Source organism: Anguilla rostrata, chromosome 7 (genome assembly GCF_018555375.3).
Source record: "Anguilla rostrata isolate EN2019 chromosome 7, ASM1855537v3, whole genome shotgun sequence".
Classification (NCBI taxonomy): Eukaryota; Metazoa; Chordata; class Actinopteri; order Anguilliformes; family Anguillidae; genus Anguilla; species Anguilla rostrata.
Genome location: NC_057939.1, coordinates 38162319 through 38174978, shown reverse-complemented (window position 1 = coordinate 38174978; position 12660 = coordinate 38162319). Strand labels below are relative to the sequence as shown.

The following is a 12660-nucleotide window of genomic DNA, read 5'->3' as shown; positions in this document are numbered from 1 at the left end:
AATTGTTTGATTATGAATCTAAATGTGTGGAGTACAGAGTAAAATCAATTTTAAAAAAGTATCTCACTCACTGTATATGCACATATATGTTGATGTACGCTAGATCATGGGCCAAATTTCATGTGACATACATTTAAATATGTAACTTCCATCTCAATATATCTTCAAGAAATATGTTTCATTCATGCAAAAACCCAACATTTGCATACACGTAAATCACATATATGTGCACAAATTTCTGTATGGGTATGCAGGGCTGCCATTGTGGGATGCAGAAAATATGGGATCAGAAGGTTTTACTGCATTTTAACAGGCTTTATAACATTCAATCCATCTCTATGACAATAACTGCAGTGCTTCTGGGCGTCACTGTCACGGGTGAAGGGAACGCATTTTGGGGGATTACCTTACTGGCTGTGCTCGAGCTAGCCTTCATAATGAAAGCCATCAGTGCCACGATGAAGCAGAAATTCACGCTACCGTGAGTATCTGGTTAATGTGTTTTCGACTTATTCCCCCAAGAACAAGCACATGACACTGACATCCCATGATTTTTTTGCGCTTTTAACCAAAGAAAGATAGTAGGGATGGAGCTCATTTCATTTTCTGTCATATTCATATTATGCCACGAGTCTTGTATCTGAACCTGGTTATTTCTACCCCATAAAATCAATGTTATTTTACAATTGTGCACATTGTGTATGTTAATTACACACCCAAAAAAATCCTTGATGGTGTGCTCCATCAGGGAATGCTGCCTAACTACAAGTGAGTTCAATAAATTAAACAACAACAACAACAACAACTAATCACATATGCTTAATGAGTGAAAGATACAGTCTAAATGACTGGTAAATACAGTCCAAAATGATTGGCACCCTTGATAAAGGTGTATAAGAAAGACACAAAATGAAAAAAATAACACCATTACGAAAACATACTGTCATTTTTCCATCTATAGCTAAGTCTCAGCATCCTTGCAGAAGCAACCGGGTTTCTGGCTAGAATGTCCTGGTACTTAGTGGAATTCATTAGGCCATTGATCTTAACAAGATAATAATGACCCCTGGACCATGGGCAAAAAACAGCCCCAAAGCATCACTGATCCACCATCATATTTGAGAGCAGGTATGAGGTGCTTTTTCTGGAATGCATCCACCTTTATACAAACTTAATGATGGTGTACATGGCCAAAAAGATCAACTCTGGTCTTATGTGACAATAGTACCCAGTTCCAGTCCTAGTTTAAATGAAGATTTGGAAAGTACAGACACTGGAATACCAATCTTTGTGTAACCCTTCCAAAGAGCCTGTAAGTATTGAGGTGGTGTGCTATGGCTGATTTTGAGAGGTGTTGACTCTAACATCAAACTAAACTCTCAACTTTGAGCTCATATCTGTTTAACAAACATCTACATGGTATTCTTTCAATCAATGGTAAATTAATTAACGAAAGAAATACAACATCTCCCAGCTCCCGAATAAAATTTGGCTTGCACATATTTTAGCCTGTGCCATTATTTTTTAGACTACGATCACGATCTGTCAAATTATGGACCACCAAGAAAGCATGTATGACTTTATGTTATGAGAAATGCACCATATTAAAATTTCTGGTTGGTTATTCTCATGTTTTCTTAATCTGTGCCTTTCCTACAGTAACATAACAGCAACAGAAAAGGTTTTCTTGCAAGCTAACATCACCAAGGCAACCTTATCAAAGTTACATAGTAGTTATCTATCAGTAATGAGGAATACATTTTTATTTTATGGTTCTCTTTATTTTGGAAACATTCCACAACATTCACAGCTAAAGCATTGTCAGTCTCCGCATTCAGATTTTCCAAATGATGACATTTTGTTTTCCTGAGTTTTTTGTACTGTGGAAAGTTGTATTTATGAGGGTATACATTTCTGAAGTAAACACCGTGGACATGTGGTTACACTGAGAAGTGTCACAGCCTGCAGCAGATTTGCAGCCACTGTGGGTTCCAGATTAAAGCTCATCTGACAATAATTTGTAGCCTATTCCATCAATTTGTGCGTTCGCAACGTAAAGTGAAGTAAGATAAACAACTTGAGTGGCTGAGGTGGCTTGCAGCTTCAATATTTAAATGATCAATTTGTTTGTCCCATGTTTCAACACGCATGCCTTCTGAAGACCGAGCCCGAAAATGTTCATCACACTGGCAACAAAATATGAGCCCGTTAGACAATATATAAACTATAATAAACACAGCAAGTGGCACAAATTTTCCCTCCGTTTCATTTTTTTCAGTCCACTTACATTCCTAATAGCACGGGTCACTGCACCTTTTAACACTGCAATAAAAAGTGGACAAATACATTTGTTATTTTTGCTCTGCGAAGTATTAAGCAATGCAAATATCTTCCGTTCTTTGCTAATTTTTGCGTGAAGGGAAAACGCAAAAACAGATTTCAAATGATCTTACGGATCAATTTGTCATTCAAACGCGACCCCCTTTAGTTCTCGAGTGAAATTGTTTTTCTTCTTCCGTTATCATGCGCCTGTCCAACGTTACCTTACATTATTTCCCGCCCGACGGATTCCATGAGAGGTTTTTTTTTCCCTCCCCCCCTCCTTCCCGGCACCACACTTAGGGGATTATTCGTTTTACTGCTTGCACCTCAATCACTACTTAAATGACAATTCCCAACAATTAAAGGGCTTTGTCTGCTCGCCAGACCATGAAATTAGCTCATTTATTCTGACAGCACAAGCGCGAGGTTTGAGGAGAACAATATTGGAGGCGGTCGGCCGCCCGCGGTCGGTGGGATTGGGGCGCGGGGGCGGGTCTCGGCTTCTCCGTGTCGACAGGCTCCCGCGCGCGTGCCGTTTTAAGACTTTGCCCTCCGCTCCATCCCTGCTTGCACGTGATTCGTCCTCCAGGGGGCGCTGCTCCACAGTGCTTCAAGCTGTACTCCTCCGCGCCAGCAGCGGTGGCCCGTAAAAACACAATGGATATCTGTTTGGTTTTAAACACTGCGAGAGTGTCGTGTCAAATAGCACATTATGAATATTTGTACAACGTTATGCGCACTGAGGGAGTTTTGTGTCAAATAATGTGCAATAAATGTTTCACAGTCTTAAACACAGTAAGTGTGTTTAATGTCAACAAACACTGTTAAAGTCTTCGAGATATTATATATCCACTGGCTGGAAGGCCTAGGATAATATCCACAACTACATTAAGTATTCAGAAGGGCCCCAGCTAACAAGATGTTATGAAAACGCTGGAAAAAAAATTTATGAGCATAATTGATAGCAAAAAAAAAAAAGAAACGTTCTTGATTCCCCAAGCCCTTCCAAATCACCAGTGTTGTTCTTACAATGTTCTGTTTGTGTTTGGAAAATATTTCCTTAGAGACTATTTGAAAGAAAAACACCCTTCAGTCTGATTTGGTTCTTGAAAATGCAGCCCCTACAGGCCATTTAATACCAAGGAGCAGCTAGCACCAGTGGGTGGGGAGATGTACGTGCCACTGAGGATGACTGGGAAGTTGTGGAGGGTAATTGTGGGGGGGGGATCAAATTTAATCTAGCGGAAATGTGCTTGAGTGACAGCACAGACTGGTGGTTTTCTTTTTTTTGTTGCTATTTTTCTCCCATTTTCTCCCCAATATAGTCGTTATACCAATTCCCCGTGTGAATCACGGTCCTGGTCGATGCGCTATCCTCTGTTGGTCTGGGGCGGGTGTAGACTACCACATGCCTCCTCCGATACATGTGGAGTCGCCAGCCGCTTCTTTTCACCTGACAGCGAGGAGTTTCACTGGGAGAGCGTAAGACGTGCGGAGGTTCACGCTATCTCCCCCAGATCCCCTCCCTGCTGAACAGGCGCCCCGACCAACCAGTAGGAGTCGTTAATGCAACAAACAAGCTGGAGGATTGAACCCGGGTCTCTACGGTGGTAGGTGAGTGCTTATACCTCTACACTACCCAGACGGCTCTGCCTGGAGTTTTTAAAGTATGCCGTTTAGCACAAGTCAGTTGGCAGTTTGCACAGCTATAATATTTGATTTCCTTAAGGACGTTTTCAATGCTTGGGTACTGGAGGGGGATTCAATTAACCAAATATCAGTTAGGCTTATGGGGAAAAAGCTGGAATTCAATCTAGGAATGAACAAAGAGAGCAGATGATTTTCTTAATCTTTTTCAATCAGTCTTTTACGTTTACCCAGAGTGCAATCTAACTGAAGCAGACGTCCGTGAGCTGCGACCGGTCCGTTAATTCGCACAAGCAACCGTGTCTCGTTCAGCTTCAAGAAAAAGACGCAGACGCGCAGTGTTTACAACGGTTTGCACCGATACAGACGGTGTGAGCTCATGTGCCTGAAAGAGGAAGTGGTCATGCCCATCTGTCTTTTGCCACTGTCTCTTTGTCCAGATGTTTCCTTGAGAAGTAGAGCGGGTAGGTGGGGGCTAAATATGGCACACCGGCTCCCCTGCTAGCCCGATCTTCGTGCGTGCGCGCACTTGCGTGAATGTGTGCGTTTCGCGTGTCGCGTCTGCGTGAACCTGTAAGTGTGAGCATGTGCATGCGCCCGTGTCTGTGTATGCGTGTGCGTGTGTGAGCCTATGTGTGTTTGTGAGTGAATGACTGCACGTGTGTGTGTATGAGTTAACAGCAAACCCACTGGCATTTCCTTGAGTGATACAGCTCCCAGAAATGGAGCAGATATTTTTCTTTCATTAAACACGCTTCTTGAACAGCAGAGTGTCATTGATTTCTCTTTCAGTCTACATGCGGAGATATTGACTGGGTGATTTAATGGCGAGTTCTAAGATAATTATACGCCCAGATACTGTGCAGACCATTCTTTTCCTTGCCTTGACATCCATGCCACACATTTTCTTTGCTTTATTGACAGTGTGCATTGAGACCATACCGAATAAAGCAGTAACACTGTAAGAAAGAAGGAGAGAGAGGACATACCTTTGTGGTATAACCTCTAAGAAATTGAAATGCTAAATAAAATAACAAATCTTATAAGGCCTTATAAGGTGAACTCTGCATAAGAATCATATGTAGTAAGGCTCAACTACGTCTCCCAGAGGGCCAGATTCCCTTTTTAAATTGAGCATACAGGCAAAATTCAGGGACTCAACACAAAAACAGCTGTTCTGCAAAATGGTAAAACACAGGCATACAATTATCATGAAATGAAAGCCGATTTTGCTTTCGCCTCATATTCATCTTTTGATCTCAAATCCGAATGCCTTACGTGTACAGCAAAATAACGAATTTCACTCTGCCATTACCCAGGGGCACTGTACATATGCACCGAATGCCCAAAAGTATGTGGACACATGACATCCAACATCTCATCCAAAATTATAGGCAACAATACGGAGTTGGTCCACCCTTTGCTGCTGTAACAACCTCCACTCTTCTAAGCAGGCTTTATACTAGATGCTGGAGCATTGCCGCAGGAATTTGCTTCCATGCAGCCAGAAGAACATTAGTGAGGTCAGGCACTGATTGGGCAGTTAGGCCTGGTTCGCATTTGGCTTTCCAATTGATCCCAAAGGTGTTCAATGGGGTTGAGGTCAGGACCTGTGTGCAGGCCAGTCAAGTTCTTCCACACCGATCGGGACAAAACCATTTCTATATGGACCTTGTTGTGTGTCTGGGAGAATTGTCATGCTGACACAGGAAAGGGCCTTCCCCAAACTGTTGAGGAATCACAGAATCATCTAGAATGTGATAGCATGCTGTAGCATTTGCCTTCAGTGGAACTAAGGGGCCTAGCCCAAATCATGAAAAACAGCCCCAGACCAAGAGGTGTCAAGATACTTTTAGTCATATAGTGTATATATGGCAGGCAGAGGATCCAACCCCACTATGGCACCTTCTGAGCTCTGAGCTATCCACTACTCTCCCTGCTTTTCTCGTGTCTGCAGCATAAAACAAACAAACAAAAACTCCACCCTCCTTTCACACACCACACACACACACACACACACACACACACACATATATATATATATATATATATACACACACAGACAGATGACAAATTAAAGGAAAAACTAACACAAAGTGCCTAACACAAAGGTGCGTGGCCACCACAAGCTTTCAGAACAGCTTCAATGCTCCTTGGCATGGATTCTCTGGAACTCTACTGGAGGGATGGAACACCATTTTTCCAAAAGATATTCCTTCATTTGGTGTTTTGATGATGGTTGTGGACAGCACTGTCGGTCCAAAATCTCCCATAGGTGCTCAGTTGGGTTGAGATCTGGTGACTGCGAAGGTCATAGCATATGATTCACAAAACTATTTTCATCATCATCAAACCATTCAGTGACCCCCTCGAACCCTATGGATGGGGGCATTGTCATCCTGAATGAGACCACTCCCTTCAGGATAGAAATGATTCATCATCAGACAAAGGTGATTACTCAGAATAACTTTGTTTTGATTTGTAGTGACCCTTCCCTCTAAAGGGTTAAGTGGACCAAAACCATGTCAGGAAAATGTCCCCCACAGCATAATAGAACCATCGGACCCCCTTACTGTGGGGTTCAACCTTTCAAGGCTGTACCATTCTCTTGATGTACGTTACACACTTGTCGAGAATATGGTGAAGGATGACTCAACTGATCATATCACTTTTTCCCACATCTCAGACCAGTGCCTATGGTTTTTGCACCACTGAACTCAAATGTGCATTTGTATTTGTTATGAGGGGTTTATGCACTGTAACCCTGCTATAATATCAATCTCTATGTAGTTTTCCACAGGCTGCTCTTGCTGACACAGTCTGATCATGTCCTACACTGACATTCTCAGTCACCTGAGGAAGAGTTGCTCTTCTGTTTTTCCCTTACATATGGTACTAATGCAAGAGCATCACAGTCATCGAATGTGCGCTCTCGACCACAATTATCGCCTCTATTTACTGATGTCTTTCCCATAGATCTAAATGCAGTTTTAGTCACTTTAGGCACTGTTCCTACAGAAACATAAGCCAGTTGAGCAGGCTTTGTGACTGAAGCTCAGCCCAACCGTGCCCCAATAATGAATCTCTTTCACAGTCACTTAGATCTTGTCCTCTTTCCATCTTGATCCAAAACTGAGGTCAACTGGGCCTGCTCAGCATTTTTATACATGCTACAGAGCTTGATAGGATGTTAAGTGCTTAATTGTATCTTGCAGTACACCTGTATGGAAGCATCTGCATTCATTATATTTCTTCACTCATTTATTCAGGTTTTACATTTAATTTGTCACCCACATATACATACATATACATATAATGAGCGTAGACTAAATGTACAATTATAGGTAGCTGTTTTACACAAGCAAATGGCTGCTCCCCTCACAGATACACACAAGTTTGATTTACTGAGAGGTTTGGATATCGGTCTATGTTTATGATGAAAAAAAAATAAAAGAGGGTTATCACCCAGGCCTCATTGCGACTGGCTCTTAGCCTGGAGCTCTGCTCTGGTCTGATTGCTTCTGTTGCCCGTGCTAAGAGCATAACACGCCCTGCCAGCAAACATCCTGTGCCGTTAGCAGCCCACCGTGCCACGTTTGTCACTTTAGCGTGGCACTTGCAGTGCGGACAGCATTAAACCTGGCCACACAGATCCACGCAAATCCTGTTGTAATGCCGACACGTGTCGTTTTCGTCCGGGACGGAGTCGTTCTTGTTCGGGATGATGCAAATGAGCAAACTCAATCAATCAATAAAAAAATATACTCGGTGTAGTACTCCGCAAAAAGGGTCCGTCAGTGGGCACTTTAAAAGCAATGGTATTCATGGTCGATAAAACATAAATAAATGCCTAGTCGCTCTAGACAGTCCTCCGAATATTGAGTCATCTAAATAGTGTACTGTAGGCGTGGGTGATATGGACTGAAAAAAATGATGTTTCTTGACCCTTAAGCCCCAGAGCCAAATCGAGCTTGCCACTGGAGCTTGCGGCACTATTCCGGTGTTGCAGAGGCGGCGGAGAGAAGATCTTTGACCTCATAACCAAAGTGAGAAGAAGCCGCTCACAGTTCGCACACGAATCTGACGCCGCGGTCAGAGACGCCGCGGAGCCCGGGGTTCGAGAGATTCCGCGCCACGGCAAGTTTCCGCCAGAGAGGTTCAAACGGTAGCGGAGCTCAGGATTTCGCCTCCCAAACCCGGAGTCGAGACGAGAACGGGAGGCCCGAATCTTCGCCGGCGAACATTAAGCGACCTGTGACTTACGCTCCGCCTACCTGCAGGTGACCTGATGCTCGCTCATGTTCTTGATAAAATCCATGAAGCGACCCCCTAACCCCATACGAGACACTGTGGGCGTATTTAAGATCTATCGTCTCAGCAGTTGACAAATCTTAATCTGCTCGACTCGACCACCCCCCCCCCACCCCCCCCCAACCCCCCCCTCCCAACCCCCCCAACCCACATTTCTAGTGTCTAACAGATCATTGAAAAAGTAGCCATTCACCCAGAGCTGGAGCTGTTGAGAAAAATAGCCACAGCGTCCCATTAAAACGCCTGGCATATTTCACTCCGTTCCCCTCACGCACAGGGAATGATTAAATAGCGAAACTGTGGCCGCTCTGCAGATTGAAATATCCTTCTGAACGCGCATTGAACAGGAGTTTAACTCCGTCTGTCGCAGCAGGGCCGAGGAGACTGATGAAGAGGCTAACAGATCCGTGAAGATATGTCTCAATGCCCGTGGGCCAGTTTGTTACAGAACAGCAGTATGTGTCACATGAACGATGTGAGAGCCAGACTGCGATGATGCCATAAAGAACGCGCCCAAAGGGGAGGCAGTGTCATAGACGTGACAAATATAATTGATCTGCGAAATCACCCCCTCGAGTCTCTGGCTTTTTTCAGTGCGAGCGCATGCACTTGTTTGTGTGCATGTATGAGCGTACGTATGAGTGTGTATGTGTGTAGACTGTGTGTGTGTGTGTGTGTTTCTAAGCTTTGTGTGTGTGTGTGTGTGTGTGTGTGCGCGAGTTAAGAAAACACGGTCATGAGGTATAGCATGTGAGACTGTTTTTCTCCTTGCGGATGTATGTCTGAAATATCATGTGGTGGGCTTGTGATTTTCGAGCTGGAAGGGTGACAGGGAGAGAGAGAGAGAGAGAGAGAGAGAGCGAGACGGGGCAGGAGAGAAGAGAGAGGGCGAGGAGAAAGCGAGCGAGAGAGAAAAGAGATGAAGACATCGAGAGAGGAAGAATGGAGAGAGAGGGGGATTGCGGGGAGTGAGAGCAGCAGGAGAGAGAGCGAGCGAGCGCTCACTTACGGTGTAATTGGGACTGAGTATCACAGGCGTGCCGTTCGCAGCATAGTGGGTCTCTGTGAAGTCCCGCCCGAGGAGCTGACTGCAAGAAGAACACAGACCAGTCAGATCTGCTCATTAGTACCTACCAGTTACAGCCAAAAGCTACACTCACTCAACTACCATTCTACATACAGTAATTCCAGACAGTAATTCCACATATAGTAATTCCACATACAGGTATTCCATACTGTAATTCCATATTACATTATAGTAATGCAATTTTGCATGCAGTATTTTAGATACAATAATTCCTCATGTAGTAATCAAGTAATTACAAAAAATATTATGCCACATACAGACATTCCAGGTATATTTATTCCGCATACTGTAAACTGAAATTCAGCCATTTTAATGAAGTAATTCCACATGCAGTAATCACAGACATACTCCCTGTGGGTGGCACGTTACAGAGCACAGTCCATTCAGCCAAACGTATTTCTGCCTACACATCCAGGAGCCAGTGAAAGGGAACTGCGATCAGTCTACCCGATCAGGTGATGGAGGCATCTTCCTACCTCTCTCACATGGCCACAACAATTTCTCTAGCTCACAAGCTGCAATTTGGGTTTTCAACAGGGGAGTCCTTGAAGGCACTGTAAGGGGTCCCTGGCCAGACTTGATATGCAATGACTACATATAGATTTGGGGGGGAGGGGGTGGGTGGGATGTAACCCTTTTTTAACATGTGATGGGTGTCCCCTGGATGTCTTTGAGACTGGGTAGGGGGGTCCCTGGATCAAAAAATATCGAAAACCCCTGCATTACGGTAATGCAATGTGACTGTGAACTTGTGGTGGTAATTTGTACACGAGCCAAAAAAACCAACAAAAAAAAAAATACGTCCAGAACCGAAAGTTCAGGTTGCTTCGAGTCCTAATTTTGTTATTTTATATCAGGCTCGGTCGAGCTCTCTAAAATTTGAGCGAAAAGTACTGTGTGAGCTGCGAGGCAGTTGTAGACAAGCTTGTCTAAACTAAGCTATGTGAGTGGCAGAAATGATGCCTCAGAGCCAGTAAGAAAAGTTATTGTCAGGGGAGAATGAAGTACAACAGCAACCATCAAAAGGAAAATGCGAGGTCTGGACAAACTTTTACATGGTTGTGCAAATGCCAACGGGCAACACTGTGGTACTCAGTGTTGCCAAGCAAAAATTATAATAATAAATTAAGCTAAATGAATAAGCTAGCTAGTGTCCTCGAACAATAGCAACCATAAATGTGAAAAAAACAGGTGGCTTGTTACATTTTCAAACAGACAACAAACAGATTTTTTTTTTAAAACAAGCCAAAAAAACCACAACCTGTGACGCATTTTTTTCAAAGAAAATTATCAACAAAAAAAAAACAAGCCCAATATCTCGTATTATAAGTGGAATTCTGGTGATACCCTGCTCATGCAGGCCTATGGTAGCTGTACAACTGGAACATTAACAGTTATGACATACGGGGAACTGCATAAGCCTGCAACCGTGCACCCTCCACTGACCCTACCCAGACCTCAATTGAATCTTTTCCAAACAGAACTGATGCACTGACTAAAGTTGGGTTCAAATCGGGTTGGGCTTTCAAAATGGCCGGGCTAAAACATTATGTGGGCTCATATCGAGTCGGGCTGAAATTTCAGGACCCGTTGCATGCTCTACCATGATCAAGGAGAGAAAATGTTGTTTTCTTGAGGGATTGTCCTTTTTAGGAAATGTAAAGATTTTCTGTATTTTTCATGTTTGATATCAAATCACGCCAAGCTCTGCCTTGATCAGTCTCAGTGCTCCCTGAGTCTACATTGTATATTTTACTGTGCACACGTAATCCACCAAGGTGTTGTGACTTTTGTTTTGTTTCAATTGTATTACAAATGGATTTGAAGTACCAGGGAGATGAGGGGTTCGGAGCACTGAACGTTTCAATCTACTGGGCGAGTGGACTTTCATCTATTCAACTCAACTCTTAGCGTTTCAACTTAGCATGGCCGTTTTTGAAGTAGACCGCGTATTTAATTGCTTTTTCTGTTTTCAATAATGCACACTGTCCTAAACCTGTCCCGCTTGAATTGTTTATTGTTTGTCCTTTGTGGAAAATGCTTGTTGCAGAACTCTGCGAGCAGGGTTTTTGTTGAGTATTTCACAAAATTATGCTCTCAGAGCAGATGTCGTACTTCAAAGTCACATAATGCAATTGTGTTAATAGCTTGTGCTCAAAATATTACATTCATGTTTTAGAGGTTCATATTTTATATTTTTGGGTGTTACAAATGAACTTCTCTTTAAGACACCATAGTGCTCACTTTGTTCTGTGTGAAACAGCAGAACTGGGGTGGTCATCTGCACTGAGTAAGACTGACATTTTCTATGTCTTCATTGGTGAGTGCAGTGGCTGAGGGGTAGCTAGTTATCTCACTCTTTCTCGCTCTCTTTCCCCCCTTGAGACCAGAACTGAATGTGAGTTTAAGTGCCACCGAATGACTAATAATACAGTGAACTTTAAGAAATCGTGCGGTGTTTTGAACAGTGCTTCTCTAACTCGGTCCTGGGGACCACTGTGTATGCTTGTTTTCAATCTCTGCTGCTCATTTTTTTTAATTACGCTTTTCGCGTTTTGAGGGATTACTTACCCTCTTAAGCCACATTATGGCAGAAATAGCTATGCATGCCATGAAGTCCCATATTCACATTGTGCTATACTCCAAAATATATAAAAGGATCAACTTAAACACTGTGGTGAATCAGCAGACTCCTAATTGGCGAAAGTGTGAACACCTGGACACTAAACCATTCGGCAGATAATGACAAATTCAAAAACACAACAAATAATAATGAGCCAAACTTGTGCCTCGAAAAAAAAAAAAAAAATGAAAGAAACACATGGTTCAACAAAATTTGTTGAATTAGTTTGGATGTAGCAAAGACAGAGGACAGCACCAGGTTTGGGAACCACTGGGCTGTAATAAATATTCCAGCGTAAATTAATCATTGAGATTAAATTTTTCCCTCTCCCACCTGTTAGGGATCACCTGTTGGTGGTTATATACCAACTATTGTGCCTTCTGGCTACTGCGTGTATGCACGTATTGGTTAAAAATTTCTGCTGAAGGACTAATGTTTCTTTGAGTACCATCCCTCCCTCTCATCCATGGGCAGTGACGCCACACGGCCCAGTGCCACAACGAGTCGAGCCACCCTGGAGCCCAAAAAAAAACGCACGCTTTAAGCGCTGGTCGGGTAAAGCTAGTTCTGAAATGTGTGGCTCTCCTTCTCTCCTCTTCCCATTCGCCTCCATCCCTTTTTTCAAGCCACTCCCTTTTCTCTGTCGCTCTCCTCTCCGTGTCGCGGGGCC

General features: G+C 43.4%; 1 protein-coding gene across 2 annotated transcripts in view; it reads right to left on the bottom strand.

The window, feature by feature from the left end:
• The window catches only part of LOC135259639 (disintegrin and metalloproteinase domain-containing protein 33-like), a 156431-nt gene that overhangs the window by 53299 nt on the left and 90472 nt on the right, over positions 1–12660 (bottom strand). For both annotated transcript variants that reach the window (XM_064344217.1, XM_064344216.1), the window contains exon 4: positions 9290–9368. In XM_064344217.1, the coding sequence (XP_064200287.1) occupies positions 9290–9368 (79 nt within the window). The remainder of the gene's footprint in view (positions 1–9289; positions 9369–12660) is intronic.